A 24,761-nucleotide genomic window follows, 5' to 3' on the forward strand; every position below is an offset into this window, starting at 1 on the left:
TGTAGCACAGAGTGGAGCAAGACGTTTTTACCACCAGCCCATTCAACTCTAAATCAGAGCAGCATTGGACAACGACAGGATCACATCAGCCCTTCACCATTCCAAGATAGATATATTGAGTTCTAAGCAATTTATTGTATGTGGGTCTTCAGGATGAGATTTAATAACTGCGATCTGCAGTAATTGCAAATAGATGGTCATTGCATGTTAGCCTAGGCAATTCTGAAAACCTGGGTGCAAGGTCCTGACTGCTCTGCACAGATAATAAAGATCCTATGCACTTGTTGCAGTTCTAGAGATCTGCCCCAGTGGCCAAAATTCCTCCTCTCACTTCTGCTGTGCTGCGCCCCAGACTGCTGCTAAGCTGCCACCCTCACATCTCAGCAGTGGCTGCATGTCAGTGGTGAACTACTGTGACAAAGTTCCTCCTCTGCTTTGGTGGCTTCTGAGCTTTCTGGCAGATTTGCTCGCCTCAGAGGTTTACGGCAGTCCTCAGTTTGGCTCCTTTTGTTAGTGGCACAAACCTGCCATTCAGTCGGCTAACCTCATCACTGGCCAGCATGGGGAAAAGGAGAACAATCCCCACAGTTTCTGCTGGCCCACCTAATGGGTCAGGGACAGGCCAGAGACCTTCCCCTCTGGTGGGACCCACGGTCCAGATCAACTCCTCTTATATCAAATAGGGAGTTGGGGGGATGGGGGGAACCCAGGCCCGCCCTCTACTCTGGGTTCCAGCCCAGGGCCTTGGGGATTGCAGCTGTCTATAGTGTCTCCTGTAACTCCCTGGGCTACTTCCCCATGGCCTCCTCCCAACACCTTCTTTGTCCTGACCACCGGACGTTCCTCCTGATGTCTGATAACGCTTGTACCTCTCAGTCCTCCAGCTTCTTGCGCGCCTCTTGCTCCCAGCTCCTCGCACACACCTCACTAACTGAAGTGAGGTCCTTTTTAAAACCACATGCCCTGATTAGCCTGCCAGTCCTAACTGATTCTGGTAGCTTCTTAATAGGCTCCAGGTGTCCTAATTAGCCTGCCTTAATTGGTTCCAGCAACTTCCTGATTGTTCTGGAACAGCCCATTATCTTACTCAGGGAAAAGGGATCTGCTTAATCTGAGGCTAGTATATCTACCTTCTATCACTCTCCTGTAGCCCCTATTCCGGCTCCTCACCAATCTTTTGTTACGGTTTTGGTTGCACTTTTCTCCTCACCTTCTCATCTACGCACTCCCTGTCCGTGGCCCCACTAAGTCGCGGGACCTCCTGGTCAACCTCCTCCTGGCCCTGGCTAAAGCGGCCATCTATAAAACCAGGGTGAGGAGGTTGGCCGATGGAGTCTCCTGCGACTGCAGGGCCTATTTCCGCTCCTCTGTCCGTTCACGCCTCCGAGCGGAGTTCCTCTGGGCGGCGTCCACCGACTCCCTTGACGCCTTTGCGGAGCGGTGGGCGCTGTCCGGGGTTCTCTGCTCGGTGTCCCCGTCCGGTTCCCTTCGTTTGACCCTTTGACCGCACTCCCGTCCCTGTTTTTCATTAGTTGTCCCCCGTAATTAGTTGGTTCTCCAGGCCCTGTGGATCTCCCCCTTAGGCTGTGGGGGGATCCTTTTGTAGTGGACGAGCTCTGCCCGCCCACGTCCTGGATTCCCAATAGGATCACTCTCCTGTAGCCATCTGGCCTGACCATGTCACACTACGTATACAGTGTGTAAAGTTCTTTGGGGTGATAATAGTTTGCATTTATATGGCGCTCTGCCTCTTCAAGGCAGTCTGTAGCCATTCACTAGTTCCTCCTTGTGACACTCCTGTGATGTAAACAGGTGAGCATTATTTAAAATAAAACAGGTGTGCAAACTGAGGCCCAGAAGGGAGGTGCCTTGCCCAAGGCCACTTCTGAGTCATTGGCAAAAACAGGATTAGAACTCGGAATCTGCTGACACCCAACCCTCCTTTCAGTGACCCAGATAAGCACCTTGCCTTCTCCTTCCATCCTTTGGGGGGAAAACGCTATAGAAGTAAGGCAGGGAATCTTCTCCAAAACCCATTCATGTGTTTTATTTTTGGAAACTCAAACAATACAATGATTCTGTGAGGTTTTTTTTTTTTTAAAAGTGTCTCCCTTTCTAGTTACTGTCTGTGAAAATAATCTTCAAGACGCTGTTTCTTACATGGACTCGCTGAGCAGGTGTCTGCTCCTGCATCCTGAGAGGCACTCCTGGAGTCAGACCGCTGGCAAGCGTCAGCCGCCTCCACGAGCAAAGCTTCGTCGAGGTTGTCTCCCTGCTCAGAGAAGGTCCTCTGGAAAAGGCTGTAAATGGTCTGCTGCTTCGGGTCTCGCTGTGGAGGTAGAGCAGAGAGGTTCTGCACACACAGGATATTAACAAACAAGCCAAACAGCCAGCGATTATAATTCGGTCACAGCTCCCATTTCCTTCACGGCTCCCCTGACCAATGGAGAATGGAATTCCAGTACGTGAGGTACCCATGAGAGAACGGCCAGCCTGAACTCAGCTCTGCCGTTGTGCCCTCTGCAATGAAGCCACACATCACCGTTTTCTCAGAGGTGGAGAAAGAGGAAGGGGTTGATTGGCAAAATTTTGTGGCCCCTTGCGGAGCAAGGAAAAGCTACTAGAGGGAGCTTTTCCCAGCGAAACTTCTAGAAGAATTTCCTCATGGAGATTCCCTCACAGTGAAGGCAAGGGGGCTGCTCCCATGGATCCTTATGATCTGGGGGAGCTGCAAGAGGCCAATGAAATACACACATGGAGGTCCTGTGCTCCCTGCCAGTTCTGGTCCCTGGTAGCTCCCTGGCCACGCTACCTAGGTCTCCCAGGGGATGGGGGCTCAGCAGAAAAATTAATAGATCCTGGAGCTGTATTTGCATTACCAGCTGCCCACTGCCTGCCCTGACCCCATCCTCTTTCCCATGTGGGTCCCTACCACATGGAGAAACCTCCACAGGGCCTAAGGGGGTTAGGAAATGGTCCTGCAGAGGCACCAGAGTCTCCTTCCACACAACAAGATTGGGATCATTGCGTGGAGGGTCCACTCCAGCATGGATCGGGGAGGAAGGTGGATGACCCAGCCTATGGCATTTAAAGCAGAACTGGTGCGAGCTCAGATCTTCTCTTCTGTTAACCCGTCACTCTAGAGACATACAAAGCCCAAGTCAGCTTAACTCCTCCCAGGAATGACTCGGGCTGATGTCTCACAGTCACAGCACTTACCTTGTAGAAGTAATCAGTGGCTTCAGCTGTTTCAGAGAAACTGGCTTCAGAAAGACCAGCTTCACCCAGCACTTTGATCTTCTCTTGAATCATAGGCCTATGGGAAGATAACAAGCACCAAATATTGCTAGAAAGGAAAGCGGTAGCATTTAAGATGTCCCCAGGGCTCCTTTCCAGGCAGAGAAGCACAGAATCATAGAATATCAGGGTTGGAAGGGACCCCAGAAGGTCATCTAGTCCAACCCCCTGCTCAAAGCAGGACCAATTCCCAGTTAAATCATCCCAGCCAGGGCTTTGTCAAGCCTGACCTTAAAAACCTCTAAGGAAGGAGATTCTACCACCTCCCTAGGTAACGCATTCCAGTGTTTCACCACCCTCTTAGTGAAAAAGTTTTTCCTAATATCCAATCTAAACCTCCCCCACTGCAACTTGAGACCATTACTCCTCGTTCTGTCATCTGCTACCATTGAGAACAGTCTAGAGCCATCCTCTTTGGAACCCCCTTTCAGGTAGTTGAAAGCAGCTATCAAATCCCCCCTCATTCTTCTCTTCTGCAAGCTAAACAATCCCAGCTCCCTCAGCCTCTCCTCATAACTCATGTGTTCCAGTCCCCTAATCATTTTTGTTGCCCTTCGCTGGACTCTCTCCAATTTATCCACATCCTTCTTGAAGTGTGGGGCCCAAAACTGGACACAGTACTCCAGATGAGGCCTCACCAATGTCGAATAGAGGGGAACGATCACGTCCCTCGATCTGCTCGCTATGCCCCTACTTATACATCCCAAAATGCCGTTGGCCTTCTTGGCAACAAGGGCACACTGCTGACTCATATCCAGCTTCTCGTCCACTGTCACCCCTAGGTCCTTTTCCGCAGAACTGCTGCCTAGCCATTCGGTCCCTAGTCTGTAGCTGTGCATTGGGTTCTTCCGTCCCAAGTGCAGGACCCTGCACTTATCCTTATTGAACCTCATCAGATTTCTTTTGGCCCAATCCTCCAATTTGTCTAGGTCTTTCTGTATCCTATCCCTCCCCTCCAGCGTATCTACCACTCCTCCCAGTTTAGTATCATCCGCAAATTTGCTGAGAGTGCAATCCACACCATCCTCCAGATCATTTATGAAGATATTGAACAAAACTGGCCCCAGGACCGACCCTTGGGGTACTCCACTTGATACCGGCTGCCAACTAGATATGGAACCATTGATCACTACCCGTTGAGCCCGACAATCTAGCCAGCTTTCCACCCACCTTGTAGTGCATTCATCCAGCCCATACTTCCTTAACTTGCTGACAAGAATACTGTGGGAGACCGTGTCAAAAGCTTTGCTAAAGTCAAGAAACAATACATCCACTGCTTTCCCTTCATCCACAGAACCAGTAATCTCATCATAAAAGGCGATTAGATTAGTCAGGCATGACCTTCCCTTGGTGAATCCATGCTGGCTGTTCCTGATCACTTTCCTCTCATGCAAGTGCTTCAGGATTGATTCTTTGAGGACCTGCTCCATGATTTTTCCAGGGACTGAAGTGAGGCTGACTGGCCTGTAGTTCCCAGGATCCTCCTTCTTCCCTTTTTAAAAGATTGGCACTACATTAGCCTTTTTCCAGTCATCCGGGACTTCCCCGGTTCGCCACGAGTTTTCAAAGATAATGGCCAATGGCTCTGCAATCACAGCCGCCAATTCCTTCAGCACTCTCGGATGCAACTCGTCCGGCCCCATGGACTTGTGCACGTCCAGCTTTTCTAAATAGTCCCTAACCACCTCTATCTCCACAGAGGGCGGGCCATCTCTTCCCCATTTTGTGATGCCCAGCGCAGCAGTCTGGGAGCTGACCTTGTTAGTGAAAACAGAGGCAAAAAAAGCATTGAGTACATTAGCTTTTTCCACATCCTCTGTCACTAGGTTGCCTCCCTCATTCAGTAAGGGGCCCACACATTCCTTGGCTTTCTTCTTGTTGCCAACATACCTGAAGAAACCCTTCTTGTTACTCTTAACATCTCTGGCTAGCTGCAGCTCCAGGTGCGATTTGGCCCTCCTGATATCATTCCTACATGCCCGAGCAATATTTTTATACTCTTCCCTGGTCATATGTCCAACCTTCCACTTCTTGTAAGCTTCTTTTTTATGTTTAAGATCCGCTAGGATTTCACCATTAAGCCAAGCTGGTCGCCTGCCATATTTACTATTCTTTCGACTCATCGGGATGGTTTGTCCCTGTAACCTCAACAGGGATTCCCTGAAATACAGCCAGCTCTCCTGGACTCCTTTCCCCTTCAAGTTAGTCCCCCAGGGGATCCTGGCTATCCGTTCCCTGAGGGAGTCGAAGTCTGCTTTCCTGAAGTCCAGGGTCCGTATCCTGCTGCTTACCTTTCTTCCCTGCGTCAGGATCCTGAACTCAACGAACTCATGGTCACTGCCTCCCAGATTCCCATCCACTTTTGCTTCCCCCACTAATTCTACCTGGTTTGTGAGCAGCAGGTCAAGAAAAGCGCCCCCCCTAGTTGGCTCCTCTAGCACTTGCGCCAGGAAATTGTCCCCTACGCTTTCCAAAAAACTTCCTGGATTGTCTATGCACCGCTGTATTGCTCTCCCAGCAGATATCAGGAAAATTAAAGTCACCCATGAGAACCAGGGCGTGCGATCTAGTAGCTTCCGCGAGCTGCCGGAAGAAAGCCTCATCTACCTCATCCCCCTGGTCCGGTGGTCTATAGCAGACTCCCACCACTACATCACTCTTGTTGCACACACTTCTAAACTTAATCCAGAGACACTCAGGATTTTCTGCAGTTTCGTACCGGAGCTCTGAGCAGTCATACTGCTCCCTTACATACAGTGCTACTCCCCCACCTTTTCTGCCCTGCCTGTCCTTCCTGAACAGTTTATAACCATCCATGACAGTACTCCAGTCATGTGAGTTATCCCACCAAGTCTCTGTTATTCCAATCACGTCATAGTTCCTTGACATCACCAGGACCTCCAGTTCTCCCTGCTTGTTTCCAAGGCTTTGTGCATTTGTATATAAGCACTTGAGATAACCTGTTGATCGCCCCTCATTCCCAGTATGAGGCAGGAGCCCTCCCCTCACAGACATTCCTGCCTGTGCTTCCTCCCGGTATCCCGCTTTCCCACTTACCTCAGGGCTTTGGTCTCCTTCCCCCGGTGAACCTAGTTTAAAGCCCTCCTCACTAGGTTAGCCAGCCTGCTGGCAAAGATGCTCTTCCCTCTCTTCGTAAGATGGAGCCCGTCTCTGCCCAGCACTCCTCCTTCATGGAACACCATCCCATGGTCAAAGAAACCAAAGCCTTCTCTCCGACACAACCTGCGTAGCCATTCGTTGACTTCCACGATTCGACGCTCCCTACCTAGGCCTTTTCCTTCCACGGGGAGGATGGACGAGAACACCACCTGCACCTCAAACTCCTTTATCCTTCTTCCTAGAGCCACATAGTCCGCAGTGATCCGCTCAAGGTCATTCTTGGCAGTATCATTGGTGCCCACGTGGAGAAGAAGGAAGGGGTAGCAATCCGAGGGCTTGATGAGTCTCGGCAGTCTCTCCGTCACATCGCGAATCTTAGCCCCTGGCAAGCAGCAGACTTCTCGGTTTTCCCGGTCAGGGCGGCAGATAGATGACTCAGTCCCCCGGAGGAGAGAGTCCCCGACCACCACCACCCGCCTCATTTACCATGAAAGGCATTTACCAATCATTTACCATGAAAGGCAAGGTGGGTGAGGGAATCTCTTTCATCGGACCAACTTTTACTGGTGAAAGAGACAAGCTTTCGAGCTTACATTAGTCTGGTCTGGGAAAGGTACCAAGTGTCACAGCTAAATACAAGGGAGTTAACCCATGTTGCAAGAGACCATTTCCAAGGTGAAGTGGGCAGTTAACACCTCTGCAGGAATACGACAAAGGAGAATTCGTGGGTTGCAGATTGTTGTATTAGACATAAATCCAGTGTCTATTAAGTCTGTGATTTTTGGTGTATAGCAGAGTTATCAATTTAAGCTCCCAGGCTTGTCCTCTGAAGGTATTGTGCATCCTTTGAGGATGGGGACTGAGAGGTCTGATATGGAGTGATCGTTTTGTGAAGAAAAGTGTTTGCCCCTGGGTGATATGGCGTTTTTGCCTTTTATCATTTTCCTGTGCAAATTCACTTAAGAGCACAGTGATTGTCTGGTTTCACCCACATAGTTGCTATTGGGTCATTTAGTGCACTGGATGAAGTACACAACATGTTGTGATAGGCATGTGTAGGACCCCTGGAGCTTGAAAGGTGTGTGTCAGGGGTGTCAATCATTGTAGCAGTGGAGATATGTCTGCAGGTTTTGCATCTGTTGTTATGGCAGGTGCTGTTGCCGCTATGAGTTGGCGTGTCCTGATCTGTGGGGAGCTTGCTTCTGATGATGAGTTTGGTGACATTAGGGTATTGGCTGAAGGCCAGCATAGCGAGTTTGGGAAAGATTTCTTTCAGCATGTGGTCCCCATTGAGGATGAGTTGTAATTGTTTAATGATGCCTTGTATGGGTTCCAGTGTGGGGTGGTAGGTGACAACTAGGGATTTGCAGTTGGGAGGGTTCCCCCTGCCCCTCCACCAATACTGAAGCAGGTTCTCTCTGAGTGTTTGAGTGGCCAGTTCCATGATGTGATCTACTTTTCTGGTGGAGTTTCCTTGCTTAGTAAAGGCGATTTTAAGTGTGTAAAGGTGTGTGTCTCAGACTTTCTCCTTGGAGCAAATTCTGTGGTATCTGACTGCCTGGCCATAGATTTCTTGGTATACTGGGGGTAGTTACTGGTTCTGTGGGTTTCTTGTATATAGTTGTTTGTAGGGTTCCATTGTTGAAGCTGATCATGGTGTTCAGGAAATTGATGCTCATGTGGAAATGTTCTAGAGACAGTTTGATGGATGGGCGTGACGCTCTGTGCCTCGGGGGAACATCCTGCACCCCCATGTTCATCCTTATAATATGGTTGCGTGGTATCCAATGCAAAGTTTGTCATGTCGGGTGTCTTCAGAAGGCTCATGATACACTGAGCATTGTTGTTATTGTAATGTTATAGTAATTGTTGTTACAGTAATGTTCTAGTAATTTTATAGGTTGTAATTTCATGTATATAGTTATGAGGCTGAAAATGTGTCCTCATGGCTTAAAACAAGCCCAGGCAAAACTCTCCAGGAACAGATGGGCAGTTCATACCTCATCAGGGCATGTATGGGACAAACCCAGCCCAGCCTCACAGGAACAAAGGATCTGTTGGACTCTCGAATGAATGAATCACCCCACTTCCCTTGGTCAGTTTGGGACTACGATGAGGTAATGCTCACCTGACCCGGGATTGGGGGGGCACAGCCAAAAGGGAAGAAAGAACATGACAAAAGGGAGAGACGTTTGCCATGCTCTTCCTCTCTCTTCCACCTCCATCTACAGACACCACCACCAAGTGACTGAAGCGCTGATCAAAGGGGAGAGCCTGGCTGAAGGGCAACCAGACAGCTGTGGTGAGAGGCATCTAAGTTTGTAAGGGCACTGTAAGTGTTAAGATCAGTTTAGAATGCATTTTGCTTGTATGTCATTTGACCAAATCTGACTTGTCGTAGTTTGACTTATAATCACTTAAAATCCATCTTTTGTAGTTAAAAAATTCGTTTATCCTACCTGAACCAGCGCGTTTGGTTTGAAGCATGTCAGAGACTCCCCTTGGGATAATAAGCCTGGTACATAACAATATCTTTGTTAAATTGACATACTCATATAAGCTTGCAGTGGGCATAACTGGACACTGCAAAACAGGTTCCTAGGATTGTGACTGGGACCGGAGATATTGGCTATTGTCATTCGGTTGCACAATCCAAGCAGCAGCTGGCCAAAAGTGCTCACTCACATTACTGGGAGCAGCTTATGTGCCAGAGGCTGTGCATGAACAGCCCGGGAGTGGGGGTTTTCACAGCAGAGCCGCGTAAGGCTGGCTCCCAGAGTCATGATTTGGAGTGACCTAGCAGATCACCGGTCCAGATAACACCAGGGGAACATCACAATGGGTGGTGGTTGTTGAACTTGTGGTGGAAATATATGAGGGAGTTTAGGTCATCTGTCCAGAGGATGAAAACATCACTGATGTATCTCAGGTATATCATTGGTTTTGTGGTGTCATTTACCATGGGCCAATGAAAAAGCATTGTCTTCGGAGTATTGAAATGCACCAGCCCTTTCATCTTAGGATAGACCCCATCCTTGCAGAGCCAGTTCTAGTAACCAAAGTCAATTTCACTATGTTGCCTTCTGTTTGTATGCACACACCTAGAATGCTGTGTTAAGTTTTGGGCACCTCAGGACCAGAGATATTAAATAGAGGCATTCAGAAAAAAGCAGTAGAAAGGATTAGAGGGGCTAAATGGACTGATCTGGATGTAACGGTTGAGAGCTAAATGTGTGCAGTGTAATTAACTGACAAATAAGAGGATGTGATTGCAGTCTACAAATATTTGGAAGGTGTAAAAGTGGTTCCACAGGGTGGTACTGGGAGCAACAGGTTCCATTCCCACCTCCAATTCCTAGGATTTGCAGCACATGACAAGAAACTATAAAGAAGTGAACATCACCTAGCGCAATTAATGACCCTTCATTAATAAAATGCCCTCATCTCTCCTGGAGTTGGCATGGGTGGGTGGGCGGATGAAAGGATAAGTATGTCCTCTTCTGAAAAGCATATTTCCTTTCAGTCAAGCACCAGTGGTTGCATGGACCACATTTCACAAATAAAAAGGAAAATTACTGTCATTAGCTTTCCTTGAAATGTGGGCGACATGTCAGTTTCCAGTTCCTCATGATGCAAGGCCATAATTATTTGCAATCATGATATTCTGGGAACTGTATAAGTTCACTTCAAATCATTTGCGCTTTCAGATGAGGTAATGGAAAGATATAATTTCGGACATTCAACGTACCATCTGGTGAATCATTTTCCTTCATCAATTGCAGGCCCTTTCCCTCAAAACACAGAGGATTTCCTAGATTCCCTCCCCATCACATTATACTCCCATAGCCCCACATCCCACCAACCTTCCCACAAGCCAAAGAAGGATGGATTGAGTTCCCACTGGGGCACGTCAATGTCCCTTCGTGAGCTGGTCAGACGGCTTTGCTGATGAGCGACATGAGAGGAAGCAGAGCAGGCTTCCTCTGTGTGCCCAAGAACTCAGGACCCAGAAAGTCGTATGGGCCTTATCTCTGCTGAACACCCTCAGTCCCCGCTAACTTCACTTCTCGGGAAGCGCTCAGCGCCTGTAATACTCCGTGTTGCAACCAAGAAGCAGTCAAACTTCCTCTCAAACATCTCAACAACCACTCTTTGCCTGATAAATAGGTCTGTTTTATTGGTTTGTCACCCTCAGTGAGGAGGCCAGACTGTTAACAAGACTTTGCCCTTCTAGAAAGCCTTACCCCAAGGCAAATATCACTCCTCCCAGTACCCTGAGAGCACGTTACTGCCACCCCCATGGTACAGAGAAGGAGTCAAGCACAGAGAGGTTAAGTAACATATCCCAAGTCACACAAGTCCCAAAGAGATAGATGAAGAGTTAGACTGAGTCCTTTCCACTCCCTACCATAAGTAGTCATCTGCTGTGCCTTTAGCCACCAGGTAATGAACATTAACAGAACTGGTTTGTCCAATTCGATGTGCCCGATCTTCTGCTTGGATCAAAACCTGTATTTAAATAAACAGAGAAAGCACAGTGAAACAGTATAACACACAAGAATTTACGAAACCGGCCCCAGGAAATAGAGACCTATCTTTCCTGATGCTTAACTACTCCGATTTGTACCCTATTAGCACCAAGAGTCCCCAGCTGAGATCAGGGCCTAGCAGAGAGCCAGCCCTGCCCGCCAAGAATTTATAACCTGAACAGCCAAGCTGCAAAATGGGCGGGAGGACGGAAGGGTTATTTCCCCCTTTCACACGTGAGGAACTGAGGCACAGAGAGATGAATCAACTTGCCCCAGGTCACCCAGGAAATGTGGCAGAGCAGAGATCTGAGTTCAGATCCTAGTCCCTGGCCAGCACCTGAACCCCAAAGATCAAGCTTCCTCTCACACATTTTCCTCTGATGTCCTCTAAACAACCAGCTGCTAAAAGAATTCCCTAGAGAAAGCTTCTCAGTTTCCTGCATCACCAAAAGCATGTGCATGTGTGTGGGATTTGCAATTAACACCGTGAACAAACAAATACTCATACAGTTTTTCCGAGGCATATGGGGGCTGTTGGAATTCCAGTCCTGCCGGTAACTGATAATTCAAATGGCACACTGTATTCAGAGGGCCCTCAAACAGCTCCACAATTTGTACATATAAAGATCATTTACCGAAATGCCGCTGCCTTAGGGGAGGAATGCATCAGCTGCTTAATGGCGCACAGCTGGGCTACTCTGCAGTTTAGAGCAAGAAGTGAAATAGAATGAGATGTGGCGTGGCCCAGTGGATCGAGCACTGACTGGGATTCAGGAGACTTGGATTCTATTCCCAGCTCTGAAACTGGCCTGCTGGGTGATACTGGGCTAGCCACTTCGCTGCTCCGTGCCTCAGTTTCCCTATTTGTATATGGGGCTAATGATACTGACGACCTCCTTTGTGAAGTGCATCGAGAGCTACCTGGTGAAGAGTGCTAGGAGAATGAGGTATTACTATTATCCAACTCAAATGGCTGGTGAATAGTAGGCAGGCAGGATGGAATCTGGGCAGGGATCCAGGCTTAGTACCCCGCCCTCTTGATGGATTGATTCCTCAAGGAATCAATTCTGAAGCACTTAGATAAGAGGAAAGTGATCCGGAACAGTCAGCATGGATTCACCAAGGGCAAGTCATGCCTAACTAATCTAATTGCCTTCTATGACGAGATAACTGGCTCTGTGGATGAAGGGAAAGCAGTGGATGTGTTGTTCCTTGACTTTAGCAAAGCTTTTGACACGGTCTCCCACAGTATTCTTGCCAGCAAGTTAAAGAAGTATGGGCTGGATGAATGGACTATACGGTGGATAGAAAGCTGGCTAGATTGTCAGGCTCAGCGGATAGTGATCAATGGCTCCATGTCTAGTTGGCAGCCGGTATCAAGTGTAGTGCCCTAAGGGTCGGTCCTGGGGCCGGTTTTGTTCAATATCTTCATAAATGATCTGGAGGATGGTGTGGATTGCACCCTCAGCAAGTTTGCAGACGACACTAAACTGGGAGGAGAGGTAGATATGCTGGAGGGTAGGGATAGGATACAGAGGGACCTAGACAAATTGGAGGATTGGGCCAAAAGAAATCTGATGAGGTTCAACAAGGACAAGTGCAGAGTCCTGCACTTAACACGGAAGAATCCCATGCACCGCTACAGACTAGGGACCGAATGGCTAGGCAGCAGTTCTGCAGAAAAGGACCTAGGGGTGACAGTGGATGAGAAGCTGGATATGAGTCAATAGTGTGCCCTTGTTGCCAAGAAGGCCAATGGCATTTTGGGCTGTATAAGTAGGGGCATTGCCAGCAGATTGAGGGACGTGATCGTTCCCCTCTATTCGACATTGGTGAGGCCTCATCTGGAGTAGTGTGTCCAGTTTTGGGCCCCACACTACAAGAAGGATGTGGAAAAATTGGAGAGAGTACAGCGGAGGGCAATAAAAATGATTAGGGGACTGGAACACATGACTTATGAGGAGAGGCTGAGGGAACTGGGATTGTTTAGTCTACGGAAGAGAAGAATGAGGGGGGATTTGATAGCTGCTTTCAACTACCCAAAGAGGATGGATCTAGACTATTCTCAGTGGTAGCGGATGACAGGACAAGGAGTAATGGTCTCAAGTTGCAGTGGGGAGATTTAGGTTGGATATTAGGAATAAATTTTTCACTAGGAGGGTGATGAAACACTGGAATGTGTTACCTAGGGAGGTGGTGGAATCTCCTTCCTTAGAAGTTTTTAAGGTCAGGCTTGAGAAAGCCCTGGCTGGGATGATTTAGTTGGGGTTGGTCCTGCTTTGAGCAGGGGGTTGGACTAGACTCCTGAGGTCCCTTCCAACCCTGATATTCTGTGATTCTATGATTCTCTTGAAGGCGGCACACTTGGATTTCTAATGACAAGCGGTCAGGCCCTTTGTTTTATGTTTAGAATGAAAGGCAGCACTTGCAGCCCTGCCAACGCTGTGCTGGAACACTGGCTCAGTACTGACCCAGAGAATACGGCCACCTCATGAGTCACCAATCCAGTGGCGCAAGGAGATTTTAACTCTTACCAGTACACACAGGCAACTCATGGGAGGGACACAAAGGGGAGCACCAGCTAAAGGAGAGGCAGGTGACCTCCCCAGGTGACTCCTCCCCGCTCTGCCCCCAGCCCAGGCCCCCCGCGCTCTCCCCATCCCATATTACCTGGCGGGTGGGGGGGGGAACTCTGTCCTCCTGCTGTGCCGGATATGGATTTCTGAACTGCAGGGCTCTCCCGGGAACTGCAGTGGCGAAAGGAGCAGAATGTGGGGCCACTGGGCAGCCCCATGCCAGCAGCTCTTCCAGCCCCAAGCCCTGTCCTCCGGCAGGGCTGTACACACCCCAGACAGGAGACGCTGCTGCGTGGAAGGGCTGGGGGCGGTACAGCCATGCCAGAGCGGCCCCGCATTCTGCTCCTTTTGCCGCCGCAGTTCTCGGAGGAGCCCTGCCATTCTGAAAATGTGTCCTTCCAGTATGGCATACCAGCAATAAATATCGTAATGGTATGGCATAGCTCACCGTCCCCGCTCACTTGCACTAATCCCAATTCAGGCACTGCCCAGCCTTTCCTTGGAGGTTTCCAAGCCAAGCGCTAGCTAAGACTGACTGATCAGTAACGGTACCAAGCACACATGCTCTGCAGGAGTGTTTTCCACCCCTCCATTTTCACAGCTCAGCACTTCTGGTGTCATCGTGCAAGTGAATCAGAGAGATAACAGATCTTTGTGAGCCAGAGGTGAAATTGGTTTAAATTGAGACATTTGCCTAGTTATATAGAACAGTTCAAAGCTGTGATCCTATCTACTGCCCCAACTGGATGCAGAGAACGAGGACTGGAGCGCATGGACAGCTGAAAACAACAGGATTAATTTTCTTTAAATAATTAAAGAGAGCAGTAGAGGGAACAGAATACAGTGCAGCTTTACAAGGTGCTAATATGCCCCCCATCCCATTACTGTACTATCTGAGTCCCTCTCAATCTTCAAGGCATTTATCCTCAACACACTTTTGTGAAGTAGGGAAGGGCTGCATTCCCATTTTACAGCTGGGGAATTGAGGCCCAGAGAGACTGAAGGCACGTCTACACCGCAGACCAAGGTGTAACTGTAGAGCAGATAGGCATATCCGTGCTGACTTTGATCTAGCTAATGCAGGTAACAATAACAGTGCAGATGCGGCTGTGTGGACCCCAGCATGTGCCAGCAGCCCACGTGTGTCCCTGCTGTCCCCAGCAGGCATTCACTGGGGAAACTCACTCATGCTGAAACTCAGCCTGCCACATTGTCACTGCTAGTATTAAGAACATTAGAACGGCCAAACTGAGTCAGACCAAAGATCCATCTAGCCCAGTATCCGACAGTGGCTAATGCCAGGTGCCCCAGAGGGAATGAACAGAACAGGTAACCATCAAGTAATCCACCCCCTGTCACCCATTCCCTGCTTCTGGCAAACAGAGACTAGGGATGCCATCCCTGCCTTGGCTAATAGCCACTGATGGACCTATCCTCCATGAACTCATCTAGTTATTTTTTGAACCCTGTTATAGTCTTGGCCTTCACAACATCCTATGGCAAAGAGTTCCACAGGTTGACTGTGTGCTACATGAAGAAATACTTCCTTTTGTTTGTTTTACACCTGCTGCCTATTAATTTCATTTGGTGACCCCCCCCCCAGTTCGTGGGTTATGAGAAGGAGTAAATAACACTTCCTTATTTACTTTCTCCACACCAGTCATGATTTTATAGACCTCTATCATATCCCCCCTCACTCATTCTTTTCCAAGCTGAAAAGTCCCAATCTTACTAATCTCTCCTCATATGACAGCCATTCCATACTCCTAATAATTCGCGTTGCCCTTTTCTGAACCTTTTCCAAGTCCAATATATCTTTTTTTTTTTTAAAAAGGGGCAACCAGATCTGCACGCAGTATTCAGGATGTGGCCATACCATGCGCTAGCTAGATTAAAGCTAGCAGAGGTATGTGTGTTTAACTGGTAAAACATTCTGGTAAATGTTCGTCCCTGTTTCTCTACTAACATAAAAACAATGTGCTGTTCCTTCCACACCACAGTATGGTGGCTATATGGAGTAGCCTGTTCTCTGTTTTGGTGGATTACGTCATTAGCCGGATCTGGTATTAATAACCAGTAATGTTACTTCTCACTAGCAGCCAAGCTGGCTCCATACAGACATTTAGTCTTTTATCTTACTAGACCATGGGTAGGCCCCTACCAAATTCACAGCCATGAAAAAACACGACACGGACGGTAATTCTGGTCTCCCCCCTGAAATCTAGTCTTCTGTGTGCTTTTACCACATACTGTACAGATTTCAGGGGGGAGACCAGCGTTTCTCAAACTGGGGGTCCTGACACAAAAGGGAGTTGCAGTGGGTTATTTTAAGGGGGTCGTGGTACTGCCACTCTTACTTCTGCGCTGCCTTCAGAGGTGGGTGGCCAGAGAGAGGCGGCGGCTGACTGAGGGCCCAGCTCTGCAGGCAGCAGCGCAGACGTGAGGGTGGCAACACCAGACCAGGCCATCCTTACTCCTGCGCTGCTGCTGGCGGGCGGCTCTGCCTTCAGAGCTGGGATCCCGGCCAGCAGCCACCGCTGTCCAGCAGCACGGCCACCAGCAGCAGTGCAGAAGAAAGAGTAGCCGTAGGGCACCTCCAAGACAATAACCTTATGAGCCCCCTCCAAACTCCTTTGTGGGTCAGGACCCCTACAATTACAACACTGGAGGTCTAATACTCACTGCTCTTTACCTCTCTGGGAGCAGTTTTCTGCGGCAGGGTGTAGCAGTGCAGCAGGTCTCCAGCAGGGGGGCCACGAAGACCTGGTACACCCTGTCACAGGGCCCAATCCTGGAAGGTGAAGACTGCCTCTTGTAAGACGGTACGCACCTTTACTCCCACTGCAGTCAAAAGGAGTTAAGCTACTCCTAGGATCAGGTCCCAGGAGTCCAAATTAATACATAGTAAAATACTGAACAAGATAACCTCTTCATCCCTTAGCTATTTGCTGCTAGATGCAAAGTCCCCCACGTGTAGCTGGGATTAAAAGGAAAATGCCATTTAAAATGAGGTGTGATGGATAATCAGAACTCCCTAGTCCTAGAGAGTGGAGCAGATGGTCAGTATTGATGATGGGCCTATTCAAAGCAAAAAATCCACAAACTGACCAGCTGATCTAGTGGCAGTTCTCATGATCCAGTACTGGAGTGATTCCAAGACAGAGAACAAAAGTTTGTATTGCTTTTGAGTGATCCCCTCTGGCCACTGACTGACTTCACTGGCAGCAGCAGCCAGTTCAGTCAGCTGGGGTTGCAGCCATGTAAAGGTTTTTGGGGGGCTGGGAACGTAGAAGAGTAGTAAGTGAGGAAGGAAACAAATCCTGGATGATGCTCCCTTAAATCCCTCTCCCCACCTCCAAAGAACCACCATAACACTTTTCCATTTCCACCCCTCAACACTACAAACAGTTGCCTTTTTTGGCAATATGACCGATCAGTACAGTAATGAGAATAGTAATACCCCCTAGCTCTTATATAGCACTTTTTTCAGTAGCTCCCAAAGCACTTTACAGCGGACGTCAGCATCATTAGCCCCATTTTACAGATGGGGAAACTGAGGCACCATGCGGGGACGTGACTTCCCCAAGGTTACCCATCAGGTCAGTGGCAGAGCTGGGAAGAGAACCCAGGTCTCTGGAGTCCCAGTCCAGCGCTCTCTCCACTGGCGCACACTTCGTTTAAGTTATGGTAGTAACATAGGTTTCTTACACCTGGGTTCCAGAATAACTCTGCAAACACCACCAAGTCGGCAGAAGAGAGGGTCAGCCCCGTGTTGGCAGCAGTAAGGGATAAGACAGCCACAGAGTGCTTCTCGGAGAACTGGAACTTCTGGCACAGAGACTGACGCTCAGCTGAAGGTGTGGCGCCATCAATGCGAATATATCCAATATGCTGAAAGGAGGGAGTGGAGAAAGATCATTGGCAGGTCTTTATTTTCCCAAATTTTAGAGGATTTCCCCCACCACCACCAGTGCTTGTGAAGATCAAAAAACCCACTGAACTACTCCTTAACATTTTGCTATATTTTAAATGCATTGGCAAGGGGAAAAATATATATATATTAAATTTTATTTCAGCATTCTCTAATGCTGCCATTCGATTTGGGCATAAACGCACAATAAGGAACCAGCATCACCAGCCGCCATCCCCTCAGCTACTCTTCATCCGGGTCACTATCATGCTTAGGCACTGGGCTGCCTGCAGAGTCCGGGTCAGCGAAAAGGAGACGTAGATGAAAAGGTTCAGTGCAGCGCTGAGTATTGCCCACATATTGATGCTGCAGCTGCAAAGCTAACAATTTTCCAATGGTCTCGTCACCGAAGAGGAGCAGTGATACGATGGGTACCTTATAAATGTCAGGGATGATGAGCAATTGCCGAGTACTACCCTCAGAGATTTCTCAGTGAGAAATTAGCAAAACCACCTCCCATCTACCACAACCAGGTCTCACAGCCATTTCATGAGCTTTCAAAATCTGATCGATCAGATGAAACAGGCATAGAAACTTGATCTCTACTCATCACTAGAAACAGCAGAAAGATCGCTATACAGTTATTAAGTAGACTCGAGCCGCCATACAATAGCCAGGCACAAAAATCAGAGCAACAGGGACCCAAGAAACAAAAGCCATGCAGATATAGCTGGGGCTGGTTTGTCACTGCCTTCTCACCACCTTCTCCAAAGAGGTAAGAAAAGCAGCAATGGCAATGTATGGTAGTAAAACAGCACTTCTCAAAACACCGTACACACATCACTCCAGGTGGTGGTGAACACCAAGAAACTTCTGCAGCAATAGCCCTCACATACACAAAATGTACATCCCACCAGGCAGTCTCATTCTGGAGACTCAGTAATCATGGCCATTACTGAGACATTAGAGATATCTCAATAAGAGAATTGTGTGTGTCACTAATTTTCATAAAGTAGGTGACCTGCCAGAAGTCTCCAGCAGCTTTGAAGTTGGATCAATAATAAAATTAACAGGAACCTGATTTAAGAACTTACTTTGTTCTCCAGCTCTTTGCTGATTGCATTCAGTACTATCCTGTGATGAGCGAACACCAGGAATTTGTCTCTCCCGCTTTCCAATAAATCCAGGATGTATTCTCTGTATTAAAAACAAATAATCCAAGTTATATTACTTATGTCTCTGTTGTCCCATGCACACATTACCTTCAAATCCGAAGAGATATTGTTCGTCTATAGGCAGAAATCAGGAAACTGGCCAGCAAAAAATAGCATTTCAATAATCAATATCCACATATAAAAAAAGATCTAGGGACACATCACTCATTTTTCTGGACATCTGGCCACTGCATGACAAATGTATCTATTTTTATTTGTACATCACTGAGTCACACTTGATGAAACAGAGTGACCCAACTTAAAGTCATTTCCATTTATCTGTCTATCCCATTCATTCATTCATATTTCTAACTCTAGGCATCTTGTGGAACACGTTATGTTATCCAGGAGGCAATTACCCATAATACATTTATTTAATGCTGTTGTCACTCTAAAAAGGAAACTTCCCTGAAGAACAAATTTAACAGGACATTTTGAAACTTATTTTTCAGTCCACTAAGACATACAATCGCTTGTTACATAGGAAACTCATTGCAAGTTATTTACAAATTGTTGGGAACAGGTAAATCAAATTTTAGCTTCTAATGAGGATAGATGGCTTGATGGATTGGTGTTAAAATCAGGACTGTGAAGTATTTCACCACTAAGTCACTGTTTTCAACACAGCCCAGGCCAGCTATGACTGAAAAAAACAAACGACTCCGTGGCAAGATGGACTTAAATTCTGCAGCCAAGTCACTGAACTCTGTGATGTTCTGGTGAATCATAGGAAATTCTATTTTAGTTTAATTTAATTTAATTCAAGAGAAGGTTTACACTGAAACAAAGCTGAAAACGAATAATACGATCAGCTCAATGACCCTCTGTGGAATGATATTCAAGTCATTACATTTATTTGATATGCTGTCCTGACATTTTCAGTTTAACATGCAACAGATTTTTTGCAACACTGCTGCATTGGAGAAGTTGTCAGGGGGAAGTTGGACATTTTGGCACTCAAGATATTGTGGGAGGCATACTGGGATGGTGGAATAAGGACATTAGCTCGAGCTACTTCTGAATATTAGCTAGGCAGCTCTGCTAAACCAGTCAAGCAGCTTAGGCTAGCATTTAAATTTTAATCTTTAGAATTTCATAGGTGCCACTGCGTAAATGGGGCAGTTCCCACCTCTCAGTGCTATTTTTTCAGACCTCTGCAGACACGGGGGAACAACACTGTACGGTTGTATATTCAGTTCACGTGGTTTTCTTCACCAACATAAAGACAAGAAACACTTTTTTAAAACAAAAGCAGAGCCTCTGGGCTGCAATGCTGGATTGTGCAGCAAATGCTGTGGCTGTGAAGTCATGCAGTACACATGACCCTGATCATTCCAATAGCATGGCCGGTCAGTGGGCTATGAGAAATAAAAATCAGTGGCAAATTATAAATGTCCCCATAAAAAACAAACAAAACCAACATCCTAACTGATCCGTTGAGAGTTTCAGCAAAAAAAAAAAAAAAAAAAAAGCTACGGAGGAACGGGCCTGCAGCCCATCTCGAAGGGATTGCCTCTACAGAGGAAAGAGTTAAAAGCCCATTCATGGAGGAAGCTTACATTGTTATCATGATCCCACGTGGGCTCTGTAGAGCATTCCAGACCTTCAGGGCTGTCAACATCGCACCTCTAGTGAGCACTATAAAACTAAAGACTAAATTTGGTTGACAAATAGGTTGGCTCAATACTTTCTGCAGCAAGACTGCAGTGTTCGTTTTTTAAAATTCTCTTTACACTGATGATTGCACTGGTTTGTTCCTTTTAAACTAAAGAAAGGCCCGAACCAGAGGACTTGATCTTAACCCCAAACATTGGGTAGCTTTAGATATGGAACTAAACATCCCAATTTGGACCTATCTGGAATTAAATCTGAAGGCTGGGCAGGTAGAGAGACCTTGGAAGAAGAGACTGCTGTGTGTTGTAATTAATTATTTTTTTGTTAGCTGCACTTGATTTTGCTGCAATCTTATCTCAAAGGCTCAATTTCTCTCTTCTCACTAGGTAGGTCAGAATGAGGCACTGGATTAACCTCTGAGGATAGGAGTAGAAGCCATGGGCTTAAATCGCAGCAAGGGCGGTTTAGGTTGGACATCAGGAACAACTTCCTAACTGTCAGAGTAGTTAAACACCGAGTAGTAGTTAAACAGAGTAGTCAAACGGAATAAGTTGCCTAGGGAGGTTGTGGAATCTCCATCATTGGAGATTTTTAAGAACAGGTTAGACAAACACCTGTCAGGGACGGTCTAGATAATACTTAGTCCTGCTTTGAGCGCAGGGGACCACCTCTTGAGGTCCCTTCTGATCCTATGACTGTCACACAACTTACATGACTGAACGGATTTTGGCTTCTGCGGTTCTGTTATAGAAGAGGAGTAGAGCTTCCTTCTCCTGTTGTTTCTGTGAAGAGGGGAAAAAACTGAATGTCAATTTCAAATCTGCCTTCCCTCCTGGGTCTCATCCACTTCAGTGTATCTGCTGCTGCCATTGGGCACTGTGCTGGGGAAAAGCAGGCTCTCCCTGAACACTGGTATTTACAAAACGTAGTACATGGAGGGGCATATCTTTCACCATGCACTATCAAAATCCTGCCCCTGCCGCTTACCCCAGTGGGACTGCACCTGTTCTACTCTGACTGGGGACCACCCAAGCGTGGGAAGAAGTAGATTGGCCCCCATCTGAAAATTAAAGTTCGGAAAACTGAAGGAATACTCTCTCACGCTAATTGTATTTTTTATTTCGCCAAGGGATGCTGTGAGTAGAGGGCTTTGTCTGCACTACAAGCAGAGCCATATTTAAGCACAGTCGTGGCCAAATCACGTCATAATTTGCTTTTTTCTTACTGGTGCGGACAGAAAAAGGCGTCATAACCATGTTAGAGAACCAAGTTTTAGCAAAGATCTCTCTACTAGATGGGTCCAGCGGTCAGAGCACTTGCGAGACCCTGCTCTGCCACAGACTTTCTGCGTGACCTTGAGCAAGTCATTTCAGGTACATCTACAGCGGAGCTGGAAGTGTAATTTCAAGTAACTAGTTTTGATCGCGTTAGAATGCTAAACAATAGCAGCACGGTTGCTGCGGCCCAAGCAATGGTACAGACTAGCTGCCGGAGCACAGTCCCGACCGAAACCCTAGCTACACACTCAGGATGGCTAGGCCATCCTGCCGCTGGCAGTGCTGCTACCGTTAGTGCCGGAGGTTGATCAGAGCTAGCCTCCAGCTCCAGTGTAGACACAACACGACGCTCTCTAGGCCTCAAAGTCCCATCTGTAAAATGGGACTAGCAGCAGAGGTGTTGTGAGGGTGAACTGAAGTCTGTCAGAAGCTTCGATACTAAGATGATAAGCACCATAGAAAGGTCTATAAAACAAACAGCACAGGTCTCTAACACGGTTATAATATGCCTTTTCTGTCCACAGAGGCACAAAAACAGTTGGCCACAACTGTGATTCACAACCCTGTCGGTTACACTTGTAAGGTAAGTGCGGCTTATGAGGCCAGACAGGAGAGTAAATACAGAGGAGCGAAAGACAGTAAATAGAGCGAAGAGGAGATAAAAGGCGAATGGCGGGGGAAACGAAAGAGTGATATGCAGCATGACAAGAAGATGAAGCAGCTGAAACTAAAGAAAGAGGAAGCTGACCTGTTATGATTATTGATGTTGTGCATTCTTGGATACTCAAGAGAACCATTTAAAACAGTACCCTTGAGAACATCGGCTGTACATTTTGATGCTGATCTCAGAATCTGGGAATTGCTCTCCACGGATTTTTTTTTTTTTTTAAGTGAGCACCTGAAATACCAACAGTCCATCATGTTAACAGTTTCTGACTCACGGTTCTGTATCCTTTGACCATGTCCTTTGCAGCTGCAGCCAGCTCAGCCTTGGTCTTTGCATTCATGCCTTCAGGAGCCACCACTACCATTTTGCGTTGCTTTGCTGGAAGCTGGGAGAGCACGTCTGATTTCAGGCGGCGGATCATGACAGATTCTTCAAGCAAAAGCTTCAGTTCTCCTAGGTTAGAAGATCTGGAGTAGTCCCAGCCCCATGGCATCTGGGGAAAAGCAAACCATGATCATCAGCAACAAAAGCCACAGGAGCCTTTAAGTCATTCTCGGTCAAGGGGATCTGGCTAGAGAACAAACTTCCACAGGAGAATCCAGAGTCTGCCTGTCTTCAGGAAATGCTGCAAAGCCTTCCTCCTTTGAAAAAGCCTTTCCACGGTAAGAATGACACTCATAACATTGACAGGCTCATTTGCCCTCCAGTTCTTACCATGAAAGCCCTACTCCAAGCAGCCTATTGCCCCTGAAAATACCAGAGACTCCATGAAGTCCATTAGGGGCATGGCTATTGCTTTTATATGGAAGGTGCTCAGAGACTAATAGAAGGTCAGTGGTTGAGAGGGGCATGAAGCCAGGAGATTCCATGACCGTCAGGAGGAGGTAGAAGGCAGGGGCACCATCTTGGCTGTAGTGCATGAAGGGGCATTGGTGGAAGGAAGAAAGACTATGTTGCACTGGATGCAGGTGAGAGAGAGCCTGGGAACAGGATCGTGACGGACCCTGCTAGCCTGCGAGTTGAGGCGAACACTGTGGGGGTCCCAAGGGCAGGTGAAGTAGCTGGAGGAGCAGCACCTCACCAGCAGGAGCAGATTTACCATGAAACAAACCGTGCGGTGGCATGGGGCCCTCAACGACAGGGGAGCCCCCAAAATGCAGGACAAATATTGACAACCTGCCCCTGAGTCCCGGGCTGACGGTGCAGCAGGGTTCAGGCAGGCAGGCTGCCTGCATGCCACAGTTGGTGACCCCACGCTGCTCCCAGAAGTGGCCGTCTGCTGGCACGTCTCTGTGCGCCCTGGCGGGGGGAAGGTGGCTCTGCACGCTGCCTCACCCCAGGCAATGCACAGAGACCCGCTGCCCCACTCCCCCAAAGGGGCGTGCAGAGACGTGCCAGCAGCAACGCAGCAGAGCTAAGGCGGCTCCCTGCCCGCTCTGCCTCCCTCCCTCTGCACCGCTTCGCTCCCAGAAGCGGCCAGCATGTCCCTGCGGCCTCGGGGGGGGGGTGTGTGTGTGTGTGTGTCTCCACACGCTGCCCCCGCCCTGAGTGCCGACTCCCCAGCTCCCATTGGTCGGGAACTGCGGCCAACGGGAGCTGCAGGGGCAGCACCTGCAGGCAGCGACGCGCAGAGACCCTCTGGCCCGCCCTGCCTAGGAGCCACGGCCGGAGAGGTGTGTGTGCCAGTTGTTTAGGGAGTTGCACCGCCTGAGGTAAGCACTGCCCCCCTTCCCGCCCTTCCACACCACAACCCTCTGCCCCAGACCAGAGCCTGTACCCCTCACCCCAACCCAGAGCCTGCCCCCAAACGTCCTCCCAGAGCCTGCCCCCCATCTCCCCTCCTGCACCCCAACCAAAGTACCTCACTTTATTTTCATTTACTTCCCATTAGTGATAATATAGGAGGATGAAGAAAAAAAGAATGTACAATTGGGGGTGGGGGGGAATAGATAAGAGAGAATGTTCTTTTTCTTGGCTGGGTCCCGAGGGGTGTGTGTGAAAATGAAGCTGTGCACAGGCCCCACTAACTCTAAATCTGCCACTGCTCACCAGGCCAGAAATCCAGACTGAGCAACCACCAGAGGGGCAACGTCTTTCACCAGGCCAGTGCATCTCAACTCTGCGTGCATCACTGGTGGTAGTAGAGGTCTCAGGTTGGGGGGCAGAAGCTGGGGGGGGGAAGGGGGTGGGGGGTTGGGCACCTCCGCCTGTGTCCAGTATCAGGGGGGTGGGTGGAGGCACATTTGTTTTTCCTCCTAATTCCAGACCCTCAGCATGTAAATTGTCTTGCACACCCACTGAATGCTGAATCAGCACATCTCCCCACTTTGCCTTTCTCCTGATCAGCTTACACCTGATGTGTGATGTACACCACCGCACCTACTTCTGCTACTGCCAAGTCTGGCTCAGAGGCCTCCATGTAGCTTGCAGGAAGCAGGTGCAATTACATTTGGTCATGTCTCAGCATAAATCAGCTCATTCTCCAGGCACCTTGCACTCATGGCATCTATTCAGCTTGCCTTAACGCTCCCTTTATTTTCTTCTCCCAGTAGAAGCT

General features: G+C 48.2%; 1 protein-coding gene across 4 annotated transcripts in view; it reads right to left on the minus strand.

Annotated features, from left to right (window-relative positions):
• Positions 1 to 2,019: 2,019 nt before the first annotated feature.
• The window catches only part of SMARCAL1 (SNF2 related chromatin remodeling annealing helicase 1), a 63,554-nt gene continuing 40,812 nt past the window's right edge, over positions 2,020 to 24,761 (minus strand). For all 4 annotated transcript variants that reach the window (XM_084643951.1, XM_084643953.1, XM_084643952.1 and 1 more), the window contains 7 exons: positions 22,479 to 22,697; positions 20,972 to 21,042; positions 18,527 to 18,629; positions 17,231 to 17,413; positions 10,826 to 10,926; positions 3,220 to 3,316; positions 2,020 to 2,329 (listed from right to left, as the gene is read on the minus strand). In XM_084643951.1, coding sequence (XP_084500077.1) covers positions 2,120 to 2,329; positions 3,220 to 3,316; positions 10,826 to 10,926; positions 17,231 to 17,413; positions 18,527 to 18,629; positions 20,972 to 21,042; positions 22,479 to 22,697 — 984 coding nt within the window. In that variant the 3' untranslated portion in view covers positions 2,020 to 2,119. The remainder of the gene's footprint in view (positions 2,330 to 3,219; positions 3,317 to 10,825; positions 10,927 to 17,230; positions 17,414 to 18,526; positions 18,630 to 20,971; positions 21,043 to 22,478; positions 22,698 to 24,761) is intronic.

This window comes from Lepidochelys olivacea (assembly GCF_965140295.1).
Source record: "Lepidochelys olivacea isolate rLepOli2 genome assembly, chromosome: 11".
NCBI classification, from domain to species: domain Eukaryota; kingdom Metazoa; phylum Chordata; order Testudines; family Cheloniidae; genus Lepidochelys; species Lepidochelys olivacea.